At 39.6% G+C, this 27,196-nt stretch overlaps 1 protein-coding gene across 3 annotated transcripts; it reads left to right on the top strand.

The window, feature by feature from the left end:
- The first annotated feature begins 10,103 nt into the window (after positions 1-10,103).
- On the top strand, positions 10,104-27,069 carry LOC140556149 (popeye domain-containing protein 1-like). Of its 3 annotated transcripts, XM_072679735.1 has the most exons (10): positions 10,104-10,745; positions 11,041-11,149; positions 11,270-11,539; positions 17,107-17,254; positions 18,537-18,661; positions 20,435-20,622; positions 20,938-21,046; positions 21,241-21,408; positions 23,471-23,609; positions 26,512-27,069. In XM_072679735.1, the coding sequence occupies exons 1-10, from the start codon at positions 10,249-10,251 to the stop codon at positions 26,637-26,639; spliced, it is 1,881 nt and encodes a 626-aa protein (XP_072535836.1). In that variant the 5' UTR covers positions 10,104-10,248; the 3' UTR covers positions 26,640-27,069. The 3 variants fall into 3 exon arrangements, with proteins under 3 accessions (XP_072535836.1, XP_072535833.1, XP_072535835.1); XM_072679732.1 differs by lacking the exons at positions 10,104-10,745; positions 11,041-11,149; positions 11,270-11,539 and adding an exon at positions 13,186-13,330 and having other exon boundaries at positions 17,007-17,254; XM_072679734.1 differs by lacking the exons at positions 10,104-10,745; positions 11,041-11,149; positions 11,270-11,539; positions 26,512-27,069 and adding exons at positions 13,186-13,330; positions 23,932-23,961 and having other exon boundaries at positions 17,007-17,254.
- The last annotated feature ends 127 nt before the right edge of the window (positions 27,070-27,196 follow it).

Genomic DNA, 27,196 nt, shown 5'->3' with positions numbered 1-27,196 from the left:
CTATTGATTATGTAGATTATATAGATTCTAGATTGTTTACAGTCAGTTGAATTGGTTAACTAAGTGTTATCTAAGACTACTTTCACATTACCGGGCTGAAGTGACTTAAATCTGATCTTCTGCCTTAATAAAACAGATCTGATTATTTTCAGGGCTGTGTTAACATGTCAAATGTTGATTGTTTTAAAATCAGATTTAAGAAACCTTTATATGTGATCCTAGATTGGATAAGCATTTGTGCAGTTGTGAACACTCAGTCCTCATAGCAAAGTCTGTTCACTCATTGGCCATCTTTGTGACACTGCGGGCAGATATTTCCAGTCACGCAAAACCTGGCTGATCTCTTTGAATGAGGAGTGAAAATGACTAAAAAATGACTAAATCACTCTTTCAAAACCTGATTTAAAATCACTGATAAAATCTGTCAAAAACCTCATGAATAGTTTGTGGTGTTTAACTCAATAATGCACAGATCTCCACAGGGGGCTGAGGAACTTAACTATTCTGCTTCAGAGGTTTCATTTTCTACCATTTTCGTAGGCCTGCTTTTTTTTAAATTTATTTATTGTTTGGTTATTTTATATGTGGCAGAGAACTGTGGTTGTGTCCTCGAAATGGCCCCAAACTTGGCCTGCATTTCTAGGCTGTATACGAAGGGTCCTTTACTTTGGAACAGCCTTCTGTGATGCAGTGGCAGAGAACATAGCCTAAAGCTGTTACTGTACCATATCTAGAAAATTAAAAATGTTTAATGTACATTATCTGGAGTATAGAAGTATCTAGATTACCTGAAGATGTTACTGTACAGTATCTAGATTACCCAAAACTTTTACTGTACAGTATCTAGATTACCTGAAGCTGCTTCTGTAATGAAAGGTGGCAGGTAGGTATGATTTGCACTTCCATCATCATGCCAACCAAGGTTCTTTTTCTGAGGCAACTTCTGTCCAGAAGTCCTGAAGTAAGTATCTGTAAGCCTACACAAACTGTTGATGAATCTTTTGAGAACTTATAGATTATGGTAATGATTCTGGATATAGCACCAAAAAGGTTCTATTATCATTACAAGTTAACGAGGCTCTTTTGCTTAAATTGCAGCTTTAGAGGAGAACATTTCTAAGGTAACTGAGGTAGGCTATAGCAGTCAGCATACATGCAGTACATAAAACAATGTAATTGAAAATGTAGGAGATGATACAAGCAATGCAAAACAAACTCAGCTGCATAGAACTGATGTGATGAGAGATGATATTGCACGTGATAATAAATATGTGAGGCTGTTATTGATGTGCATTAGCTTGTCTCTGGGTGCATGAAAAATATAGTAGATATGTGCTTTGTACTGCTAGAAGGTAAGAACAAGAGGGTTGATGTTTTAATGCCATGGCACGTTGCAGTCAGTTCAGGACAGCGGAGTCCACTGAGATTACGCCACAGAAAACTGTGCACTCAATGTGCAGTGAAGATTCTCTCAGAGGAAGAAGCTTGCAAGTTTCTATCACGCCACGCCAAGTCATTTTTCCTAACTTGGGTGATGGAGAGTTTAAGTTACCAGCAATGACGATGTGTATAATTGTGGATGATGTACGAGACCCTCTGTGGCTCTTAAGTGTTTCCTGACTTATTGTTCTAGCTTAACTCTGCTGTCTAATCTCTGTAAACAGCTTTGTCATTATTGTTAATCATTCCAATTACAAAGTAGAAGATTAATCAGCTGTCCATGGTTGCTGTTTTAACAACACGGCCAAAGTAAACATGGAGTTTGGCCTTGGAAATGAGGCGGGGATTTGTGAAGGCCAGTTTTTGTTTAATTGAATAAAATCTGGTTTTGCTAAAAAAGCATTGATGTAAATAGGTTAGGTTAAATAAACATTCTTCATATTTTTAATGTACACAACTAAGGTATAAAATGTGAATACATTCATTCAGAGTGGTCTGATGTGAAAAACTCAGTTCTAGAAAATATTTCTCTATAACTAATAGTACAGATTCAGAATGGTTTACAGTGATGGTGATAGGAAAACAGGTGCCTGAAGTGTTTAAGGGTTCTAAATGCTCCTTCAGAGAAACTCATTGTATGAAATGTTGAGGAATACACTGCCTGATGCCTGAGACACTGTCGTACCCTAGTTTTAAGGTAAGCTTTTGGATTCTAATGCAACATAGTCTCCACAAAACCTCTTTTTTAATCAGCTTTAGACATGAATTTGCAGAAGACAGATGGGTACAGTGTTGTAACTTCTGATTTTCAAAAGTAAATAAAATTGCTATATTTGTGCTGTAAACATTAGGACTGGTCCAGTGTAAAAAAAGAATATGAGCCAGTAAGTTTCTGTACCATGAACCATTTCACATCTAACCACACTGAGTGACTTTGTTTATATCTTAACTATTGAACTGTGCAGAAATTGTAGAGCTATGTCAATTCATTGGAATATTATGTGTATTAAAATTATTTTCTTACAAATAAATAAATAATAAATTAATTAATTACATCATTATCTTTGTTGGATTATTATATCATAATTAAAATCCTTTGTCCAATTATGAAATAAATGTGAATCAGAGATACAGTGAGGATTAGTATGGGAAAGTTCTTCATATGCTAGTATGTATTCCTTCCCTGTCGCTTGTCAAACGTGCATGTCTTATAATGTTCTCACAGTGCCACTACCCCTCTGGATGGCTCTGAAACCAGCGATAACGATGGCCAGCAGGGAGCATGCTTGTTCACTGCTTTTCTTCACCCTGCTTCACATAAAGAAAGAAAGGAGAAAGGGAAGGAAAGGGTGGAAAGGCCCTTTGTACATCAGTAGGAGTGCAAATGTCTCCTGAGCCAAGAGAGAGAAAAGGTCAGATAGAATTCATCCGTCTGCTTGGCCCTTATTATGCGTTCCACATGAAAAGAGCGATGTTTGTTCTTCATATTCCCTTTTGTCGGAGATGACTTTTTCCTCTCTTGCCCCTCTTTTCATTTCCTCCTGCAGAAAGGCATCTCTGATTCCCAACTGTGATGGACACTTCACTGGCGATAATGACTGCTAGCTTCTCTATGGTTATACATGAGAGGAGAGGAAATGAGAGCAGGATGCACATAGTGTGTGTGTGTGTGTGTGTGTGTGTGTGTGTGTGTGTGTGTGTGTGTGTGCATGTGTAAATGTGGTGGTCTTGCTTGGTTTATGTCTGAAAGAAAACAATCGACCTTCCATTAATCAAATATCATGAGATCTTTGTCTCTAAATGCATAAAAGACTCTGTTGCAGTTTTTACAAATGAAATATATATATATATATATATATATATATATATATATATATATATATATATATATATATATATACAGTGCCCTCCATAATTATTGGCACCCCTGGTTAAGATGTGTTCTTTAGCTTCTAATAAATTGAGTTTTTTTTCTAAATAATATAGGACCACGATGGAAAAAATAGTAAAATCCAACCTTTAACTCAAGTGAATTTTAAGGGGGAAAAAAAATCCCTGACTAAGAAATAATTATTCTTCATAAAATCACCTGTTTCATAATTATTGGCACCCCTAACATTTCTTAGGAAATAAATGTAATTAAAGTATTTCTGTCAATTCTACAGTCGTTTATGAAGTTGATCAGAGTATGTAGGAACATTTAATTAGTAATTCACAACTTCCTGTTTCCCTGGGGTATAAATATGACATGACACAGAGGCCATTTCTCTTCAACATGGGAAAGACAAAGGAATATACCATTCAAGTGAGGAGGATGATAAGAGAAATAAAAAGGTCTCCAAAGCTCACTGTTACAGAATTGCAACAAATGGTAGCTTCTTGGGGTCACAAAGTCTCCAAAACAACCATCAGGCGCTATCTGCATGCCAACAAGCTGTTTGGGAGGCATGCATGGAAAAAACCTTTTCTCACTCACAATTATAAACGCAAATGTTTGGAGTTTGCTAAGCAGTACTGGAACTTCAACTGGGACCGTGTGCTTTGGTCAGATGAAACTAAGATAGAGCTTTTTGGCAACAAATGCTCTAAGTGGGTCTGGAGTAACACAAGAGCTCAGTATGCAGAAAAGCACCTCATGCCCACTGTGAAATATGGGGGAGGATCAGTGATGCTGTGGGCCTGTTTCTCTTCCAAAGGCCCTGGGAACCTTGTTAGGGTGCATGGCATCATGAATGCTTTGAAATACCAGGACATTTTAAAACAAAATCTGGTGGCTTCTGCCCAAAAGCTGAAGATGGGTCGTCACTGGGTCTTTCAGCAAGATAATGACCCAAAACATATGGCCAAATCTACACAGAAATGGTTCACCACACACAGAATCAAGCTCCTCCCATGGCCATCTCAGTCCCCAGACCTCAACCCCATTGAAAACCTGTGGGGTGAGCTGAAGAGGAGAGTGCAGAGGAGAGGACCCAGGTCGCTGGATGATTTAGAGAGATTGTGCAAAGAGGAATGGTCAAAGATCCCTCTATCTGTATTCTCCCATCTTGTGAAATATTATAAGAGAAGATTAGGTGCTGTTTTGTTGGCAAAAGGGGGTTGTACAAAGTATTAACATCAGGGGTGCCAATAATTGTGGCACACATGATTGGATGTTAAACAATTATTTCTTAATGTGGGATTTTTTTCCTACAAAATAAATTTACTTGAGTTAAAGGTTGGATTTTACTCTTTTTTCCATCGTGGTCCTATATTATTTAGAAAAAAACGTAATTTATTAGAAGCTAAAGAACACATCTTAACCAGGGGTGCCAATAATTATGGAGGGCACTGTATATATATATATATATATATATATATGAGAATTATACATCATTTCCTTTAGGAAGCTGTACCTTGATCAGACGCTTTTGGTAGCTGTTTGTCTGTGCTTTTTATCTTTAATTTAAAAATTAAGCTTGATGGTGGGGCTTCTTTCATGGACAGCAGCCTCTCAGTCCATGGTGATGTCAAATCTCACCTTGGGTGGTTCTTGACCATTTGCACCAATTTCCACCACATATAAAAAAACCCCACAAGGCCTGCCTGAGATTTTGAAGGTGCTCTGACCCAGTTGTCTTGCCATCAGAATTTGGCCCTTGTCAGTAGGGCTCAGAACATATCCCATGCCTTGGCTGATGCCACTGTAGATGAAGATAATCACTTTTTTTTCCACCTCGCCTGTCAATGGTACTAATGTCATGGCTAATCGGTGTATGTTGTACACTCATTCTGTACAAAGATTATTAAAATCACTGAAGTCCTAATACTGCCATGACATTCCTGTCCATGATGAGTTCATGTAACGTCCAACCATAACTGTACCTATTCTCTGAGTTCTGCAAGAGCTCAGAACATGTGTCACACTAAACAGGTCCCTCCACCCACCACTATTCATAATGTTTCCTTATCCTCACCTACCACTCTTGGAGTGTGTGTTTCGCCTGCTCCACTAACAAGGTTCGGCAGGCAGGCTTGTCATATCTCGAGCTGATAAAAGAAGGACTCCAACTGGGTACAGCTTCAGCTAATCAGCATGCAAGCAACCATCAACCCAGTGTGAACTTACCGGCGGCACAAGAGGAATTTGGCTTTATCTTTCCCATTAGGACCAAAAATGTATCAAATGGGAGCATATGTTGGATGATTTTAGATATTCTAGTTATTCTGCCTACCTGACAATGCAGTATGATTGAATAAGAAAGAGCAAGAACTACAGAACAATCAATACAGCATATTCTTGTGGTTGCCCTTGTGGCTTACTTAAATCACATAAATGTACTTTAGCAGAATAGCTAATAGAGTAGATATTGAGTAGATTGCTGTTCATGGTCAAGCTATGGACACGAAACTCGCACACATATTCTGACATATTTTTCGGACATGTTTTTAGTCATGTAGCTGAGAAAGTCCTGCTTTGCATGTTTTTAGTGTTCTCTCTGCACTACTAACATGCTCATGCTTCAGTGCTTGTTCGCTGGCTAATTGAGGTGTGTTTTCTATGTGTTTGAACAGAGAAAACAATACAGTGTGCAGTGAAGCAGGTTCCTGAGGACCAGAACTTAGAAACCATAGTGGGCATAGTGTCAAAGTGGAAGTGAAAAGTATCCATCTATTAAAGAGAGGTCAGACAGAAGACATTCCAAATGTAGTCAGGTAGATTACATCCTATTGCTATAGTCCACAAGAAGTTGGGTTCTTTGGAGCAATACATAGAAAAATGTTAAAAGATTTAATTGCTAGTTTTTCTAGAAATGCTCCAGCATTTGGAGCATTTGTAATTACAGCAACAATTACAACAGTTTTCTCTGTAATTAGCAAAAAGAATAGAAAACCTGTTGACTTGAAACGCTCTTATAATTGGCTTCTCTATAACTGTGAGTTTTTGCATCTTTATTTTTGAAAGTGTCTGTAGATGAGCTGCTGATGTGGTGAAAGCTTTGTGCTAAACAGAAAAAGTCTGACTAAGCAAGGCATTGAAGTCGATTGTCTGCTGAATCTGCAAAGTATGAAATTACCCTTAAGTCATTTAGGTTGTTTTGACCAGTGAGCAAAGAAAACAGCATTTCAGTGTCTGTAGTCTTCCTCTTGTCAATCTCAAAAATCTCTTGTACATGAACCTGATTTCATTCATTAACTCTTAATTATATAGTGAGACAATTTTGCATATTAAAAACTGTGTTCCTTAAAGATGCTGAAAATGGATAAAGGAAATGCAATGAAATACTGCTCAGTTATGTAAAGCTCTCCAGTGCACATCTGCATAGTATAACAAGGACAGTCTTGGTTAGATTCATTTGCTGGATGATGAGATGAGATTTGAAGTCCTTGAATGATGCTTTGGACGTGCTAATTGCATCATGTTATTTAAGGGCTTTTGACTTTCACATCCTATTAGCAATGTCAGCCTTGTGACTCTGGTGGACCACAGAGCCAAGGTCTGCAAGGTTGGCTTGATTTCCTAACCACCTCCAAATCATTGCTTTATGATTGTGGTTCAGAATGAGGGAGATGTAGGTAGGAGATGGAGACTATGAACTCATGTATCTATCTTAACATGGTGCCTTCAGCAAAGCTTTACTGAAGCTGATGTTGTGCAGCTCACTTATAGTTGTTAAAGAGGAAAAACTAAAAACTAATTGATGGCTACCTACAGGGACTCCATGACACATGCATCCATATTGAATAACGTCCTTTAAAAGCAATGCTTGATTATTTATGAATAGCTCAGTATTTGCATGTTTGATGAGGTAAATGTCATTGTTTTGGCATAAGAGCCCTTTAAACTACTCTCTATGTCAGCCTGGTATCATTTACGTCATAAAAAGCTTTTGCTGTGTCTATACTGTATACAGTGCTTAGCTACTCTGCAGTTTTACATCTGTACTCCAACAATTGTCTAAGGCCTGGCTGATGTTTCTTATTAGTTTATTATTGTTTCTCAGCAATATAATGGTTTTATTCATTTTCAGTAGCAGAGCTCTAGTCCTCATGTTGAAATCATGATGCTGAACAGTGTCTAATAGCTATTATAATAAGTTAAAAAGAATCACACTCTCATTAAACCCCTTGAAACTCAGGCTTAATAAATTGTATTCTAAGAAGTAACTACTGTAATGTTGCAATACATTATTTATGGCATTTAACCAACGCTATTATACAGAACAATTTACAAGGTTATTGTATTAGGTGGGGTGGGCCAGTCTAGTATTGGGAGTCTTGCCCGATGACTCTTTTTAGCGTAGCACATCATAGTCATCCAGACCATGGTGATCACTGGACCATGGTGAAAAATTGGTGTTATCTGTTGCACCACATCATATGAATAAACCAATAAAACCTTGGACCTCATTTTTCATTTGATATCCCTTAAAAGCTTCAGTCACCCTTTCCACAGTGTGAACAGTCATGCAAATAGTCCAAATGATTCACAATACAGTCTCTTTGCATTAACTTACATTTAAAAAATCTTAAGGTTATGTGGATTAGAATTGATATGTGGGCCCATATATGAAACTTAAGGACTGGTTTTGTGGACATGGATAAAAGCCAATCATTTTGAGTGGAGAATACTAAATGTTAAATATAGTCTACAATTGGGCTTTTTCTCTGTCTACGAAACCAGCCCACAAGGTTTAAGGTGTTAACCCCTTAACACTCCAAGGCTTATTACACACTAAGGTATATGACTCAGTAACTACATGGACTTCTGTAGAAACAGGTGGGTTATTCTTTGGTAATAGAAGTTTAGAACATAGATACATAGAAAAATGCTAAAAGATTTAATTGCTAGTTTTTCAAGAAATGCTCCAGCATTTGGAGCATCTGTAATTACAGCAACAATTACAACAGTTTTCTCTGTAATTAGCAAAAAGAATAGAAAACCTGTTGACTTGAAACTCTCTTATAATTGGCTTCTCTATAGAGATAGAAATTTGTAATTACACTCAGGCCTGCTGGCAGTCCATAGGCTTTTTAAAGGGTTAACAGACAACACAGGCCACATTTTGCAATGTCATATTTTATACAACAAATACTTCAACAAATATAGTATACTTGGCAACTGTTCCCTCCTTTCCTCTCTCTCTGGAACACACACACACACACATACAAATAGACAGCTGCATTCTGGTTCTATATATAGATGTGTTGGGTGTCTGATATCCACCATTAAGAGGCTGGGTACAGCTAGCTCTCTAAGCTCAGCTCATGTGTGTTTTGGTCAGTACAGCCTTTCAACAGTAAATAGAACTGCAGAGTGTCTGCACTGCGGAGAATTGTACCTAGAGAAGTTTTTACATCCAAACACACGCTGTGTGAATGCACAGAAGAAGCATGTTTGGTTCTCTAAAAAGCCTTTCAGTCTTTCAGGTATATATACATGAACGGAGGAGGAGGAAGCCCCTATCAGTTTCCAATGTCAAACTAAAGTTTAGGGACTGTGGCAGACTTTTGGTGTCTATTGAAAAACAGGCATTACTCCGCTGAGGATGCAGGCTGTGGGAGGTAAGATGTATTTTCTGTGAAATGTAGGTCATATTTTCACACTGCTGGGCCTGAAGCAAACGCATGTCCTCAATCTCTCACTCAGGTGAGCTTTCCTTTCCAACCCAGAGCACCGCAAAGTCACCTTCTACTGCCAGGTAGCCCAGGAGGAACCTCAGCAGCTATTTTAGACCAGAAAGCGCACTGCTGTCTACTAGAGGGCAAGGACACTGATTTATCTCCCAGAGAGGACTGAACCAGTGTTACTGCGCATACACACACACACACAGACACACAGCATACGGTACCTCATTCAACAGAGTTTCTATACCCGCCTGGAACCGCCATCTTTGGAGGAAAGAAGATTCAGGTAACAGGGGACAACTTAATGATTTAAAGAGGCTCTTGTTTATTCTGGCCAGCAAAATTGCAAATATATGTTGAATTAAATAAAATAATGATTTTACTGCTGATCGGAGCTCCCCATACTGACAATAGGCTAAAAGAGCTAATGGTGTTATTTTAAAAGATACTATAGAAGAACAACTTCTGGTTTCATAAAGAGAATTCAGGGTCATGGTGGCTCCAGAGCCTGCCAGGTATCACCAGGCTCAGGGCAGGAAAACCCCCTGGACAGGGCAGCGGTCCATCACACATCTATTTAAGCTGTTTAGAACAACTGGCACAAACCTATGTAGACATTCTCACTGGCTTATTCCAACTAGCATAGGTGGCTGTACACTTCCAGAGGTGAAATGACACCAGAATTGACAGCATTTATAGGAGCTGGCGCTGTTTCAAGCCTTTGCAAATGTTTATGTAGGTTTTATATTAGTTGTCATGAAAGGCTTATGTGGGTGTGCTGCCCACATTTTTCAATGGATGGTTGCTTGAAACCACTCAAGAGCTTGCACTGTATGTGTACTGTGTAATGTTGCACTCTTATGAAGCCCCCCTGCTGCCTTACAGTGTGATCTCAAATCCAAAACGAGGACTGAGAAGCTTCAGTGGTGTAATGTTCTCCATAAAGGAGCATAGAAAGCTTCACTGCTTACTTGTCGGACAGCAGGACCTCGCAGACGTCGCTGCCACCACGCGGATCATATTTTAGGCTGCAGATCAGAAACAGACTGTGACATTTTCGGACACAAGACGAGCAGTTGCCCAAGCACTGCCCTTCGGATTTCTTCGGACTTAACGGACTCCATGAACAGAATGTGGTTCCAGCTCTGACCCTCTGCTCTAGTTCGGATCTGACTTGTGAAAGAAAGACTTTTTCTGACTATGGATCCTCCGACTTTCGCGGAAAGCAGCAACTTGTCTTTGAGCGACCACCCTGGGTGCTCAGAGTGGCAGGAAGCCCCCGAAGGCGCTGTGTTCCACCTGGCGCACATCCTGCTGGTGCTGGGCTTCATGGGCGGTAGTGGCTTTTATGGTCTGCTCTACATGTTCATTTTCCTGGCGCTGGGCTTTCTGTGCTGCTGCCTGCACGCCTGGACGGAGCCGTGCGCTCCGGACGCGTCCGCGTGGCCCTGCGCGCTGTCCGTGCTGTGCGTGGCGCAGGCGCTGCACGTGGCTCACCGCGCGCGCAGCGTAGCTTTCGGCGGAGAGCTGCAGGAGCTGTACACGCGCCTTTTTAGGAGGCTGGGGGTCTCCCTCACGCACTACGGAGAGATCGTGGCGTGTTGCGAGGGTCAGATCCACACCATGGAGAAAGAGCACTTCTTCGCCATCGAGGGCAAAACTCCCATCGACAAGCTGTCTGTGCTGCTTTCAGGCAGGTGAGCTCAGACCACTGCTATTCTACTAATGAAGCCGGGGGGGTGGGGGGGGGGGGGATTTGGGGGGGATTAGTCCTGGACTACACAGGAGGTTGAATGAAGACAAGCTAGTCCAGGACTAGGGATCGATTTTAAAGGGGGGTGTTGGGAGGTGCAAGGGGATATCCTAAGTCTCTCTCTCTCTCTCTCTATGTGTGTGTGTATATATATATATATATATTGTCCTTTTAATGGGGAAATCAGGAACCAGGACAGTGTGTGTGCACTTACGCCCAGGTGGTTTTAATTTCTGCAGAGTGAGGGTCTCAGTAAATGGAGAGTTTCTGCACTACATCCATCCCTTCCAGTTCCTGGACTCTCCAGAGTGGGATTCCCTCAGACCATCAGAAGAGGGAGTGTTTCAGGTCTGCTGCCAACCAGTATTACCAGTATTCTCCCTTTTAAATCCTTTCTCATTCCGTGTGTCCTGTCCGTTTGTTTGTCCATGCTGGATGGTCATGTGTCCTCTAATGTCTCTTCTACAGGTGACGCTGAGAGCGGATAGTCGTTGTAGATATGTGACGTGGAGGCGTAAGAAGCTGTATCTGCTCTTCGCTCAGCATCGCTACATCGCGCGGATTTTTGCGCTGCTGGTGCGCAACGACATCGCGGACAAGCTTTTCTCGTTGAACACTGCGGCGCTGGACGGGCGAGGCTTCAGATACGATCTCCGCTTACCCAGCTTCTGCCACGGGCCACAAGCAGAAAGGACAGGTGTTGTTCCCCCTCCACGGCCGAGCAGGAACAGAAAGGCCGTCAAACTCGTGGAGAGCAAGTCTTAAAAGACCAGGGTTAGATTTTTGATTTTGTTCGTCCTTTTCTTTTCTTTTCTTTTCTTTTCTTTTAATTTTCTTTTCTTTTCTTTTAATTTTCTTTTAATTTTCTTTTCTTTTTGTTTTTGTGTTCATGGCACTTGAACTGGTCCTCATTGACTTTATACTACGTTAATATTTCTTGCATACGTTCATGTCATTTTAAAGTGTTAAGTGTTAAATGATCATTCACGTGTTCTTTATCGTTGCGTGTATCTTTTCCATGTGCACAAAATACTGAGTTTACAGAGTTCAATGAAAATGTCTGAAGTTACCATTCACATTCGTATTGTCTGGTTAAAATGTTGATATTTTTCACCTGCATGTCTAGACCTGTTACAAACCAAATAAACATGCTTTTGTAGTCCTCTGGTGATAGTCATGTCCTCTACAGCAGCTCTGTAATGCCCTTCTTTACAGAGATCACGCACATTTCATGTTCTTTTGGCATTGTTATGTCGCTGGCCGTGGTGCTGATTCTGCATTTATGCACTTCCCACCCAAAATAAGTGACACCTATACCCTCCCAGCTGTCAACTGTTAGTGGTGTTTGAACATTCCCTAACACCACTCAGCAACAACGTAAGGGGAATTCCTTTGACTTGGATCCCACAGTTAAGAGGTGGGATGTATTAGGCAGCAAGAGAACAATCAGTTCTTGAAGCTAATGTGTTGGAAGCAGGTAAAAGGGCAAGCGTAAGAATCTGAAGCATTTTGATAAGAGCCAGATTGTGATAGCACCCAAAGCTCATCGACGTGACCCATGCAGGCTCTACCTCGCGACTTACATGACCTAAAGGGTCTACTGCTCCTAAAGCCCTGGTAACAGATACCACAGAGGTCTCAATGTGGAGGTCAGAGTTGTTTTGGAGGCAAGAATAGGACCTACTCAATATTAGGCAGGTGGTTTTCATATTATGGTTCATCAGTGTATGCCCGGGGTTGATAATGGGAAAATGAGAATAATTCCAATATATGAATACTGTTTTGCTTTACAACTCATATGCTTATAAACCCTTCTTGAAATGAATTATGTCTGAGGTCAAAACATTATCTCAGAACTGTCGTAAAACAATATTTCAAACATCAGCTAACACATCAACCCATGTGACGTTTTTCTCTGTTGTTAAATTACCCATATTAGCTATAAAATTAAATTTTGACTATTATTTTTTCACATTTGAATAAGAGATCCCGGAGAGACAGTTCATTCAAGAATATTAAGCTCTTCTGCAAGGACCATCTACAGCAGTGGTGTCCACGGCCAGGCCTGGGGACCCTACAGCGTTTCAGCTCTTCACTGCAGGACCCCCTGCCCTGCACATTTTGCATATTCACATTCTTTCACAACCATTTAACCTCAGGAAGACTTTGATAATTCGCTGTTTAGTTATATCAGGTGTATTGGGGGCAGGGAAAACACTAATATATGCTGCAGAGTGCAGTGTGTACTCCAGGGTGACCACGGTTAGGAACCGCTACTCTACAGCGATTGTTTCCCGCCCCCTGCTGGTGAGTGGAGTTACTGCATGAGATTGTTGATGAGTGTCGCTGTGCTTCTTGCCCATTTTAGTCGATGCCTGTCAGCTCGCAGGAATGCGCTACTCACACTGTGCAGCCCCCCACTAGATAGATCCCACTCATACAGCCTCACGTCACGTCTCTTACTCTTTTCTCTCTCCTGCTCCAGTCGGCGGCCTGCGCACACTGTATTTCAGCGGAGTAGAAAGTCTGGTAAGTGTGTCTTGTTTGTTTTGGTCGCGTTTGTGTTTTTTTAGCCTTCTAATGTCGAAGACGAGGCGCAAAGTTGAAATGAGGGAAAGTTCACCGCTGTTCCCAAGGGGGGGGGGGGTTGGTTTCCTGCACGACTTTTATTTTAGCCTCGAGCAAAAATGCGATACAATAACTACAAGCTGCTGGATGGGTTGCTTTGTTTGTAGATGTAGGAAATGTCAGTGTAAAATATAAAATATAAATATTTATAATAGATGAAATTTGCTCCATTGAAAATGTATTCATTTGTCTGTTCTGCCACATTAGAGTCTGTTGTTTTAGACAGCGTGGACGGTCTTGCTGCTGGGGGGTGGGGGGGTGGGGGCTTTCTGTTGATCTGGGGTTCTTTTTAAGGTGTTCTAGATATAGAGGAAGATGCGATCTAAATGATGTAGGAAGAACTGGCTAGATTTGTACCACTTATGTGCACATTTACAAGGCACAAGGATTTGGGTTGTGTATGAGTGCCACCAACAGCATGTGCAGTGTAATAGTGTGTGCAGTGTAAGAGTGTGTGCAGTGTAAGAGTGTGTGCAGTGTAATAGAGTGTGTGCAGTGTAATAGAGTGTGCAGTGTAAGAGTGTGTTCAGTGTAAGAGTGTGTGCAGTGTAAGAGTGTGTTCAGTGTAAGAGTGTGTGCAGTGTAATAGAGTGTGCAGTGTAAGAGTATGTGCAGTGTAAGAGTGTGTTCAGTGTAAGAGTGTGTTCAGTGTAAGAGTGTGTGCAGTGTAAGAGTGTGTGCAGTGTAATAGTGTGTGCAGTGTAATAGTGTGTGCAGTGTAATAGAGTGTGCAGTGTAAGAGTATGTGCAGTGTAAGAGTGTGTGCAGTGTAATAGTGTGTGCAGTGTAAGAGTATGTGCAGTGTAAGAGTTTGTTCAGTGTAATAGTGTGTGCAGTGTAAGAGTGTGTGCAGTGTAAGAGTGTGTTCAGTCTAATAGTGTGTGCAGTGTAATAGAGTGTGCAGTGTAAGAGTATGTGCAGTGTAAGAGTGTGTGCAGTGTAATAGTGTGTGCAGTGTAAGAGTATGTGCAGTGTAAGAGTGTGTTCAGTGTAATAGTGTGTGCAGTGTAAGAGTGTGTTCAGTGTAAGAGTGTGTTCAGTGTAATAGTGTGTGCAGTGTAAGAGTGTGTACAGTGTAAGAGTGTGTTCAGTGTAATAGTGTGTGCAGTGTAATAGAGTGTGCAGTGTAAGAGTATGTGCAGTGTAATAGTGTGTGCAGTGTAATAGTGTGTGCAGTGTAAGAGTATGTGCAGTGTAAGAGTGTGTTCAGTGTAATAGTGTGTGCAGTGTAAGAGTGTGTTCAGTGTAATAGTGTGTGCAGTGTAAGAGTGTGTTCAGTGTAAGAGTGTGTTCAGTGTAATAGTGTGTGCAGTGTAAGAGTGTGTGCAGTGTAAGAGTGTGTGCAGTGTAATAGAGTGTGCAGTGTAAGAGTATGTGCAGTGTAAGAGTGTGTGCAGTGTAATAGTGTGTGCAGTGTAAGAGTATGTGCAGTGTAAGAGTGTGTTCAGTGTAATAGTGTGTGCAGTGTAAGAGTGTGTTCAGTGTAATAGTGTGTGCAGTGTAAGAGTATGTGCAGTGTAAGAGTTTGTTCAGTGTAATAGTGTGTGCAGTGTAAGAGTGTGTGCAGTGTAAGAGTGTGTTCAGTCTAATAGTGTGTGCAGTGTAATAGAGTGTGCAGTGTAAGAGTATGTGCAGTGTAAGAGTGTGTGCAGTGTAATAGTGTGTGCAGTGTAAGAGTATGTGCAGTGTAAGAGTGTGTTCAGTGTAATAGTGTGTGCAGTGTAAGAGTGTGTTCAGTGTAAGAGTGTGTTCAGTGTAATAGTGTGTGCAGTGTAAGAGTGTGTGCAGTGTAAGAGTGTGTGCAGTGTAATAGAGTGTGCAGTGTAAGAGTATGTGCAGTGTAAGAGTGTGTGCAGTGTAATAGTGTGTGCAGTGTAAGAGTATGTGCAGTGTAAGAGTGTGTTCAGTGTAATAGTGTGTGCAGTGTAAGAGTGTGTGCAGTGTAAGAGTGTGTGCAGTGTAAGAGTGTGTTCAGTGTAATAGTGTGTGCAGTGTAAGAGTGTGTGCAGTGTAAGAGTGTGTGCAGTGTAATAGAGTGTGCAGTGTAAGAGTATGTGCAGTGTAAGAGTGTGTTCAGTGTAATAGTGTGTGCAGTGTAAGAGTGTGTTCAGTGTAATAGTGTGTGCAGTGTAATAGTGTGTGCAGTGTAAGAGTGTGTTCAGTGTAATAGTGTGTGCAATGTAATAGAGTGTGCAGTGTAACAGTGTGTGCAGTGTAAGAGTGTGTTCAGTGTAATAGTGTGTGCAGTGTAATAGAGTGTGCAGTGTAAGAGTATGTGCAGTGTAATAGTGTGTGCAGTGTAAGAGTATGTGCAGTGTAAGAGTGTGTTCAGTGTAATAGTGTGTGCAGTGTAATAGTGTGTTCAGTGTAATAGTGTGTGCAGTGTAAGAGTGTGTTCAGTGTAAGAGTGTGTTCAGTGTAATAGTGTGTGCAGTGTAAGAGTGTGTTCAGTGTAATAGTGTGTGCAGTGTAATAGTGTGTGCAGTATAAGAATAAAAGTGGTATTTTTCTGCACATTTTAGAGCACAAGTATTATTTATTTTATATTGAATTCAACATATTTTAAAATAAATACACAAATAAATCAAAAATAAAGAAAACAATTCAATGTAGGCTTGTGCTATATTGTATATGCTAAATGTGCTTCCCCAAATGATCTCATATTGGACTAAGCAGATCTTTATGTGAGCCCATACCTGTTTCTTAACAGTGATGTACACCGTATGTCCAAATGTTTATGGACACCCCATTCAATGAATGCATTCAGCTACTTCAAGTTGCGATCATTGTTGACACAGATGTGCAAATGCACAGACAAACGCGCACACAGCTTGTCTAGTCTCTGTAGAGAAGTATTGTCAATAGAATAAGATTCTTTGGAGCTGATAAACCTAGAGGGGTATGCCTAATGTGAGGTGTTGGGTAGAGGGGTATAAAGCCCCCAGTACTGAGCTGTGGAGCAGTGGAACTGTGTTCTCTGGAATGATGGCGCTCCATTCAATATTTTTGGGATGAGTTGGGGAGAAAGTGGGGTGGTGATCATCCAACATACTGACCTCACTAACTTGTCTTGTCGCTGAATGCAATCAAATTTTCACAGCAATGTTACAGAATCCTGGAAAGCTTTCCCTGGACAGTAGAAACAGTTACTCTAACAATTAAGCATAAACTCTTTATTAATACCCTGGATTTTGGAAAGAAATGAATGAGCAGGTGTCCCAATACTTTTATTCATATAGTGTATTTAGGTAGTTACATTTAAGTTACCTATTGGGTTCATAGAAGTTACTGGATAATTGACAGTAGTTATGGAATAATTAGTAGTTACTAAATAGTATGTTTTAAAATTAGGACTGAAAATAATGCTTCGAGAGGTTCAAGAGGTTAAGCCAATAAACAATAATTGTGCACTACAGTGTGCAAAAGTTTGATCTCTGTAAAGTATTTTGACCTTATTACTACAAAAATTCAGAAAACATGTCATTTGAACAGGGATGCCTACACTAATCCATATGATTGTACTTGATAGCAACAGGCTGTTCGCTCATGTTTTTTCTCGTCATTGGTTCCTTTCCAGCTAGCTGCCTCTGGAAATGTCTGCCATGCCAGATCTAAACACCATTTTCTACACAACCATGGCCCCACTGGACTCAAGTGTGCCACCTGATCATTCTGAGATGGCATCAAATATTACAACCTGCCAGGAATGGGAGAAAGCCCATCATCTGCTCTTCCATCTCGGCAATCTGAGTTTACTTGTGGGGCTGCTCATTCCTACCACAGTAGGCCTTCACATGATCCTTCTCAGACTTCTGCTGATGACAGGTTGGACAGAACGCCCTCTGCTGGCCACAACACACAAACACTATAGCTGAGTGATGATTTGTTAAAATGAGATTGGACCAATCTCTCAGATTTAGTCAGTGGAATGCAGGGGTTTCCTATCCCAATCCTAGGGACCTCAGATCATGCATATGCTTGTGCTTTTCCTCATCTACAACACTTAATTCGACTCGGTCAGGTTTAAACAAGTAGGAAAAACTAAAATGTGCAAAGTATCAGGATTCCCAAGACTGACTTAGAGAATTGGCAATAGATAATTATATCAAATACAGGAATGTTTACTGACTGACTTTACAGTTGATCACTAACCTTGATTTGAAATTGAAACATATTTCTTATGTTTGTAAACAACTCACTTGTGGTTGTATGGTTAATATATAGTGTATACATGCAAAAAGCCCTGCTTAAGGCCTAAATTCATACAGCTGTTAAAAAACGATGAAAATCTGACTGCGTTCTGACCAATATGATAAGCTCTGAACTAGAACATATTGCTCATTAGCATTAGCATTCTGTATAACTTGCAAATGATTAACATAAGGAAATTAGGGGGATTCTCACAATAACAGAATTTTCTGTTGACACTAGATGTAGTATCACAGTGCTCAATATCAGTACCAATACAAAACTAAAACGTATTGTTTTAGTGTTTATTGACCTGCAACTTTGAAATGGTTCACAGAAAAATCTAATTTACACAGTTTCACCTCTTACTCCAAACATTGTCAATCAACCAGGACATGTTTGGTGTGGATACCTCTTTAGGTTTGCACTGGTGTTGTACACTCTTAAAAATAAAGGTTCTACGAAGGGTTCTTTAAGTGATGCCATAAAATAACCATTTTTGGTTCCATAAAGAACCTTTTTCATGAAACAGCTGCATGTGTGAACCTTTGGAAGGTTTACAGAAATCAATGTAAAGGTTCTTCACCAATTTAGAGGTTCTTTATACACACGGCACAATAAATGGTTCTTCTATGGCACTGCTCAAATAACCTTTTAAAGCATCTTTATTTTAGCAGTGTAATGCTAATGTGGCTAACGTCCACATTCTTTTTGGATAACTCAAACTTGTACAATATAACAAAATGATAGCGACAGTACAAGTTAAAAAAGAAAGCTCTGGACACTGAACATACTTCGGGTGATCGACTACATTTGGAGTAAGAAAATAACTGTTTTTGGTGAACCTTTCCTTTAAGACTGAAAAACGAGCTGAGCTTGACGTTTTTCAACAAGATATCATGACTTCTTGTTTCTACAGGTTGCTGTCTGTTTATAACCTGGGCTACTCTGTACAGGTGTGCCTTGGATGTGTTGGTATGGAACGCGGTCTTCCTTCTAGTCAACTTCATGCATTTCTTCTTCTTGCTGTACAAGCGTAGACCTGTAAGTACTGACAGTCCAGGTACTCTCTGTGCTGTGATTTTAAAACAGCAAGAGCACATGTGACCTTTCCTTGCTATTTTACTGTAAGAAGTGGTTGGAAGTACATTTTACCCTCATATTAACAGACTGAGCTGGAGCTACAAGTGTTGGTAGTGGCTAAACACATGACTTACAGATGGAGTGACGTTCTTCACACTTATCATTCATTATGGAGTAAGAAAGGTTTTTTTGGGATTTGTGAGACTCTAAAAAGAGCTACCTCATAAAAATAGCACAGGGCTTAAAACTGACGAGAACAAATTCGTAAGATTGTGTTGGTGGAAGGAAACATTTTCAAAGCAGATGCACAGAAGAGCCATTTTGTCATTCTTCAGGGAGCCCAAGGTTATAGCTTAGGCCAAGCTTTAGCTTCACCAGCTGACAGAATGAGACCACCGCATCTCTATTAGCTCCATAGAGCCTCAAATCTGAAGCCTTTGGGCCACCATGCAGCCTGACGCTCTGCTAATTCTAGCAGTCTTGAGCTCTGTAGGGATGGATGTTTTCAACTAGTGAAAATTTTAGCACGTAAGTGTGCAGAGATAAATCTGGTTGCTAGTGTCCATAAACACAGTATTGGAAAAACAATAACAGAATTTTCTGTGAACATTAGGTGTAGTATCACAGTGCTCACAGAACAAAACAATATAAAAAGCAGAGAACCTCAATACCCAGTGTTTATTGACCTGAACCTAACCTATTGATACATATTAATGTATAAACATATTCAGACAGCCCTTTTAATTGATAAATTCAGCTACTTTAAGGTGTCCGATTGCACACAGCCACGCATACTTCCACAGAAAAGCTTTGTTAATATAATGAGTGGCTCAGGAGAAGCCATACATGAGCCTAAGGTCACTATGTTGAATACCAAGTGTAGGCTAGAGTGGTATAGAGCTTTGAGCATTGGACTGTGAAGCAGTGAAACTGTGTTCTCTGAAGTTGTGTCATAGAGATCCATCCCAATATGTTTGGGATTAGTTGGGAATCAGCTAATTAACATTTTTGATCCAAAATCATTACCTGACCTAAAAAATGCTCTTGTGGCTGAAAACAGTCAAATTGTCACAGCATGTTCAAGCTGTTAGTGAAAAGCCTTCTCGAAAGGGAAAAGGCTGCAGCAAAACATGGGGAAATGTTGGAAGAAACTAGGAACTAGGAGGAAGCTTGTGTCTGCACACTTAACTGTTGAACCAGAATGTTGTAGATCATTGTTGCAAATCTCCAAACTTTTATGTTAGCCTATATATATATATATATATATATATATATATATATATATATATATATATATAAACAACAAAAAAAAAAACATTGGGAGAGTATGGAATTGTTTTCCGTGGTGTTAGTATTGAAACAGCACTGGATTATTGATACAAAACTTGATAGCCAAGTTCTAGATTCAACAGTGACAGAGGTCTGTGAAGATGTGATATGCTACAACACAAAATGGATTTGCAGATTTGATGGCTTAACAAAGAAAGAAAGATGTTAAACAGTCACCTGAAACCTAAGGCCAATCCTGCACTCTAGCACTTTGGTTTTGTAAAACCAGGACAGAACAGGACAGGACAGGCCACTGGGACATTTCAGGCTTGGCATTTTGTGCCTTTCATACTTTGCAGCTCTCTGGATACAGATATTTATAAATAATATAATATAAATGATGTCTTTTATTCATCACTTTGTACTGAAATCAATGTTGATACAGTCTTTTTTGTTTAACATCAGATTAAGATTGACCGGGAGTTGAGGTCAGTGTACAAGCGGATGTTTGAGCCGCTGCATGTGCGGGAAGCTCTGTTTCAGAGGCTGACTGGGCAGTTTTGCACCATCCAGACCCTTAAGAAAGGCCAAGTGTATGCTGCCGAGGATAAGACCTCAGTGGACGAGCGCCTCAGCATTCTCCTGAAGGGAAAGTATGTGGGTTGCCTTTTCAGACCAAGCACATTGCATGTACAGTTATCTTCCCCTTCTTACAGACATAAACATGAGTTTGTTACATTTCAAAAATGACATTTAACTGTCATTTTCTTAAAATAACATAATAATAATAATAATAATAAAATTAAAAAAAAAGGTAAAACATAGAAATAGGCCAGATTTCCTGCATTTAAGATGACTGCAGGTTCTGAGGTTTCATTTTTGCACTGATGATGTTCTTACACCTGCACACTAGAGACTTTTCTGCAGCATCTTTACACCTCTTGACCAAGTCTGTGGGTTTGTTGTAGGATGAAGGTGTCATATCGCGGCCATTTTCTTCACAACATTTACACCAATGCCTTCATTGATTCTCCGGAGTTCAGATCAACACAGATGAATAGAGGAGAGAAATTCCAGGTAAATTCATCAAAATGGAAGATGTAATCACTGTTATTGTGCTGATGTAGACACTGGTGGTGTCTATATGCTGTACCATTAAGAGCATTATAACTTGTATGAGAACATACAGTGCAGCTGTTCGTCATATCGGCAGGGGTGCTGCATTAGAAGATGTGGAAGTGTGTTGGTGATGTGGAACACTTTATCTACAGGTGACAATCACTGCTGAGGAAAATTGCAAGTTCCTGTGCTGGTCTAGAGAGAGACTGACTTACTTCCTGGAGTCTGACTCGTTTCTGAACGAGGTGTTCAGATACCTCATTGGCAAAGACATCACCAACAAGCTTTACTCTCTGAATGACCCCACTCTCAGTGACAAGGTAACCCATGTTGTTGAAGTAAAAATAAAAAACAAAACCCAAAACAAACACATTTATGCATTTATTAACTTCCAAAATATTTGTATGACTTTTAATGTAAGTAATGTAAATGTAGAAAGTTTAGACCATATGAACAGAAAATATTGTAAAGATCAGCTGCTCTGATGAAATGATGTAGGGAAATGGGAATGTTATAGCTGTTTAAATGAAAAATAGATTTTTTTTTCATATTTATCATTTTAGGTAATGGATGGATTGTAGTTTTGGGTTTAAATGTTTTTGTGTTATTTTTATTATTTATTTTTTTGGTTTGGATTAATAGCATTTAGTGAATGACATTCTGTATGTTGGGAGCGTTTCCATCACGTCAAACACCTACACATAAGGAATGTGATAATTCAGTCAGACAGGTGCGGTATTTGAGTTAATAAATGCGGTTCAGTCTGCTGCTGTACCGAAACAGTTTAGACCACTTGTCGACTTCAGTTTGCTTCCCAACTTTACGTAATCTCATAAACCTGCTACTGGTCTTTTTGTTTGGTTGTTTTGGAGCAATAAATCACTCTACTGCTATTTAAGTAGTCAGATAGTCAAATGTGTGTGCAAAACAACACCGACACAACAGAAATACACTGGAGATTTTGTTTTTGACTGCAACATGACAAACAGAATATAACAGAAAATGGTAATAAATTACAGATGGCAGCTAATTATATTGTAAAGTAAGTCTAACATAATGTAAGTGTGTTTTCACATGCAATATCTCTATTAAATGTTTGTTACCACTTGTGGGTTGGAATGCTGTTCAACTATTAATATTATTAAGAATTACTCAAATATTGAAATACTAGGTAAAATTTTACAATATAGTATAAATTAAGCCATACCCATACAAGGTAGAGTAATATGTAAATGGTTCATCAATATGGAAATAGTGTATACATGGTGTTTGCAATGTAGCCAACAACAAACTAACACACGTTCATTTGAAATTACACATGCAAAAGAGAGCTATGTAGAGTACTGAACAGGGGTCTTTAACTAGTGGAACAATTCTTGATGTTATGTAAAATCACTTCGAGAAGGTTGTTAAAGAACCATGTACTGTACAGTAGGTTTTTTCATCATAGAGATCATTACCCCTAGTCCCTATAAAATGTTTGTTGGAGTGGAACTAGCAGTGTCATTTTTTATGATTTTTAGTAAGTTATATCCAAAATATTGTTTAAAACACACAGTGAATATTTTGTTCTCTACCATGATTCTCACACAGCTCAGAAAGAACCTACATGCTTCGATCAGTCACAGCTGCTGTTAAAAAGGAATTGTGGGTAATAAGGTGCTGCTGAGTCCGCTTTATAGCAGTCCTTGTTAATAAAGGTACATAGAGGGTGCTTCTGAACACCCTTTAGGTCGACAGAATGACAAATGGGACACTCTACAGCCTTATGGTCCTTGCAGACACATGCACATGAGGACTACCGGAGTGTGCCATTAAGGACTGGGCTTTAGTAGAACTGCAGTAAACCTAAGCAACACTATAACACCCACATGCAAACTAAGGTGCCACCTCTCCTTAGACTTTAATAAATTACTTAATTTATCTCTGTCACCTCCTATAAATTACATAACTGTAAACCTAAAGCAATGCTATGGTAATGAATGATTTTGTAGCTAATAAATATGGATTCCCTCAAAATGTACATCTATTTTTCAATCATACATTAACTCTACTCAATACAAATGTTTTTGGTACTGGCTTACTCTCATCAGTGTCTGCTTTCCACTGAAAAAGAATCTGTGATTGATGAATGATGAAATCAACCAAATTGTAATGTCGTAACACACATTTTGTCTATGATCTCTAAGATACATGGGGTAGCTAAAGATATCCACCAATGCACACCATTCTGCACCCCACTGTTTGTAATATATTCCTTCATTTTGAATGGAACTGAAGTTCATGAAACTGACTATGATAATTATGATGTTGTTCATGTGCATGACATGAATGTAAATGGTGGCTGTGGTTCTAACTACAATGATGATGATTGAATCTCAGGCAGTAAAGAAGATGGAGAGGCAGCCCAGCTTATGCTCCCAGCTGTCCATGATGCAGATGAGGAACAGCATGGCTAGCACCAGTGACACTGATGACGTACTCAATCAGATTCTGAGAGGATCAGGAGGCTCATCACTGCGTAAGTCTCACTGACGTCCCCTTTTAATGCTGATGCTAATGAGCGCTTAGCACTACCACTAACAATAACTACAACTTACTTACGGTGCCTGAGTGTGTTCTCTGGCATTACATTAAGCCCAGTTCAAAGCCTGGTGTCATATTATCTACTTTTACCTCTACAGTCCATTTCATATAGCCTCCTCATTTCCACCCTACCGATCATCTCTTCCAGTTGGATCTATTATCATAAACTAAATGTCTGCTGCTGTCCTCCTTCCATATGAGCTCATGTTATTGTGTCAGTGTGTCTCTGATATTATTTCCTCCTGTCCCAACTCTAGCTGTGACCTCAGATCGTGCCTGATGGGGGTGTAAGATGTCTTATTTTCTCTCACCATCCTCCTTATTCCCCAACCTCCCAATTATCAGCTCAAATATAACCAAATCACAGAATGACGTCTCCTATTAATTCCTAACTCTCTTTCTGTGTTCTGAAAGCAAGACTCCACTCATAACCTGACCTGTTATGGAGATCACCATTAACATCAAAATGGCACGGTTTGCCAGGCATTCTGCATCACAAGCCAGAAACCCATAACACAACATGTCATGAACATGTTTCCATGAATGTTTAAATAAACAGTTCAAGACGGCTTTTTATACATACATATACATTATATATGTCCAAATGTTTGTGGAGACCTCTTCTAATAAGTGCATTCAGTATAATCCCTGTAGAGAGGTACTGCCAATAGAATAGGACTCTCTGGAGCAGGTAAACAAGAAACTTTTGGCATCATGCCTAATGCCAGGCTTGGGCTAGAGGGGTATTAAGCCCCCTAGCATTTTAAACTATAGAGAAGTTGAACTGTGTTCTCTGGAATGATGAGGATGTTCCATCCAATACCTTTGGGATGAGTTGGGGATAAGGTGGGGTGATGATCATCCAACATCCTGACCTCACTAATGCTCTTGTCGCTGAATGCAATCGGATCCTCACAGCAATGCTCCAGAATCTAATAGAAAGCTCCAAGAAAAAGGATAAACTCTTTGAATACCCTAGATTTCAAAAGAAACAATGAATTAGCAGGTGTCCAAATACCTTTGTCCAGATAGTTAATTTTAAGTATTTAGTTATCAGAACCCATGTCGGACCCAATGTCAATTCCTGAATATATATTTTTTGATACCTTCTCTTAAATGCAACACATATTACTTTGCAAAAAACTTTGTATCCCTATTTTTGCAATTATTTCACTTTTTGACATAATTTTTATCTGGCAGTTGTTGTATACTTGTGTCATAATTTTATTGTGAGTGGACCAATAGAAATGCTTCAAAATGACTAAGAATAAATTATTTTTACATTTACTTTCATTAAACGTTAAAAAGGTTTATTCCTTCTACTGTAAAGCCGCTATTTTGAACATACATGTTTTTTGGTACAGCGGCAGTATAAACTATTATACATTATACAATTATACTATTTTGTAACAAGCAAATGATGAGCCTGATAAGACTGTCTACTTGAAGGAAGCCTGCTAGTATTGACGTAATTTGGTTGGTACTGTAAAAGTATTGAATTCCAATAACCATCCAATTTCTTGATTGGTAAAAATGTTCACAAAACACAAGCTTCATCTATGAGGTCAATACTATGGTAATGATTAGTAATAATAACACCCTACCATTTACTGAGATAAATTTGTGGTCACTAACCATCCTCCTGCAGATCTCCCTACCACATCAAGTCTAACACACCTTATTCAACTAATCAAGGTCCGCATCCAGAAACTCTAGAAGTTACTGCTATTTCTTACCAATAATCCTCTTTCCTCTATCAGTCGGAGACTTGATCTAAACTACTGATGATTTTGTGTTGGCATCTTTTTGGCTGTTCAGAGGAGGCGAGAGAAGTGCCTTCAAACAGCACAGGGTGCATTAGTTCACCCAACCCAGGAAGACTTTTTGGAGTTTTTTTTAAGAGGATGGACAGCAAGGAGATAGACAGCCTTTCTCGGATCCAATCTTGTAAAATAAAATAAAAAAACCAAAGAAAAGTCCACAGAGATATAAATAGGCTGGACCTGGACCAGCCATTATAATTGGCTACCAGCAGTGTAGGGGCGTTCTTTTAAGTGAACGTTGTGATTGGCTGAGTTCAACAGTAATTAACGTCAATCTGATGCCACTGAAGTGGATCAATTGCCACATTTCCCAAATTGCTGCTTGTTTTCTCCGTTCCTCCTGCCTCTCTCCTCTCCTCATCTTCCCCTATTCTTCTGGGGTAGAAGGGGAGCTGTAGAAAAGGGGGGAGGTGGGGTGCAGGAGCAGCAGCCAAACTTTCTGGACGCAGCCAAAGACCTCTGAGGGCAGTAATTAGAGAAGTTGGGGTTGATTAGGTTTGGAGCTAAAGTCTCTTATTCAATTCCAAGAGAGCTATTTTAAGCACTACTATTTAGAATAATAGCCTGCATTCTGTGCCATCAGTTCATTCAAAACTGGAAGGACACAAAATTTGTTTTTGAATCCTTCCATTTATGTACTGGGCAGTAAATTATATTTTGAAATGACATACGACATCAAACTGTTTTTATTTTACAAAAGTGGGGAGAATTAAGGCTTCCATAATGCGGACCCTTTATAAAAATAAACAAATAAAATTACATTAAAACAAACTTTATACCTTAATTCTGTAGCATGTAGCAATTCTGTTATTCATGAAGACAACCACCCCAAAGTATCTCACTGCTAGTGTTTCTCAGACAAGGCACTTCTTGTGGTACTCAGTAGAACAACTGTAAATTTGATTGATTCATGTGACAGCATGCGTTTGACATAACACACATCTTTGATATTTCTGAAAAGCATACACATTATGAATGCATCGCTCTTTTTCACTGCAAACCACTATTTTTCAGAAAAAAATCCAATCGGCAAAACCTCCACAACCATGAAGCCGATTGAAGAAGCAATGGAAGATGATGTTTTTGAAAGCGATTTACCTACTGCCTCCCAGCTGAGCCCCACACCCCGAGAGGAGGTGTAGAATCACACCTTGCCTTGAGCAACATCTGGTGGACTAGTATGTGAAGATGATATAGACTGCTAGTTTTTCTCTAAAACACCACACTGTCTGCTCTGGAAATGGAATATGAACAGTATTCATCAGATCCCAGCAGAGATGTAGGTCACAACATTATGACTGCATTTCTTCATGGCCTGTTTTCACTCAAGTTCAACCGATGGATTGTGGGCCTTGTTTTTGCTTTTTAAGATGATTTTCTAAAAATATTAATATATTGCTTGGTCAAACATATTTGAAATTAGTACTTTGGTTAATTGCACTTGTGTAGATATATGCCCAGTATCTCCTCTGCTTGCATATTTGAAGGTAAAAGCTTTTAAACGTGTTAATGGTTTGTTTTGTTATGTTACCTGTAGGTGGCACACTTGTTTTCATTAAAAGATTATTTGCATATGCATGTCTGTCATTTTGAGAGTTAGATGGTAAATAGACTACCAGATTGACTAAATATAGTGGTCATGTATAGTTTCATTATGCTCAATAAGGACTTCAGCTTTTAAAGCTCTGTGTTAAGAGGG

Source organism: Salminus brasiliensis, chromosome 5 (genome assembly GCF_030463535.1).
Source record: "Salminus brasiliensis chromosome 5, fSalBra1.hap2, whole genome shotgun sequence".
Taxonomy (NCBI): Eukaryota; Metazoa; Chordata; class Actinopteri; order Characiformes; family Bryconidae; genus Salminus; species Salminus brasiliensis.
The sequence above is the reverse complement of the archived record's forward strand: the minus strand, read 5'-3'. Positions and strand labels throughout refer to the sequence as shown.

What these genes read in the sequence shown, in the direction of transcription:
- LOC140556149 (XM_072679735.1), top strand. Translation starts at nt 10,249, where the DNA reads ATGGATCCTCCGACTTTCGCGGAAAGCAGCAACTTGTCTTTGAGCGAC. An exon ending in CAGACTTCTGCTGATGACAG is followed by an intron (nt 17,255 to 18,536) that starts GTTGGACAGAAC and finishes TTGTTTCTACAG; the next exon opens with GTTGCTGTCTGTTTATAACC. An exon ending in AGCATTCTCCTGAAGGGAAA is followed by an intron (nt 20,623 to 20,937) that starts GTATGTGGGTTG and finishes GGTTTGTTGTAG; the next exon opens with GATGAAGGTGTCATATCGCG.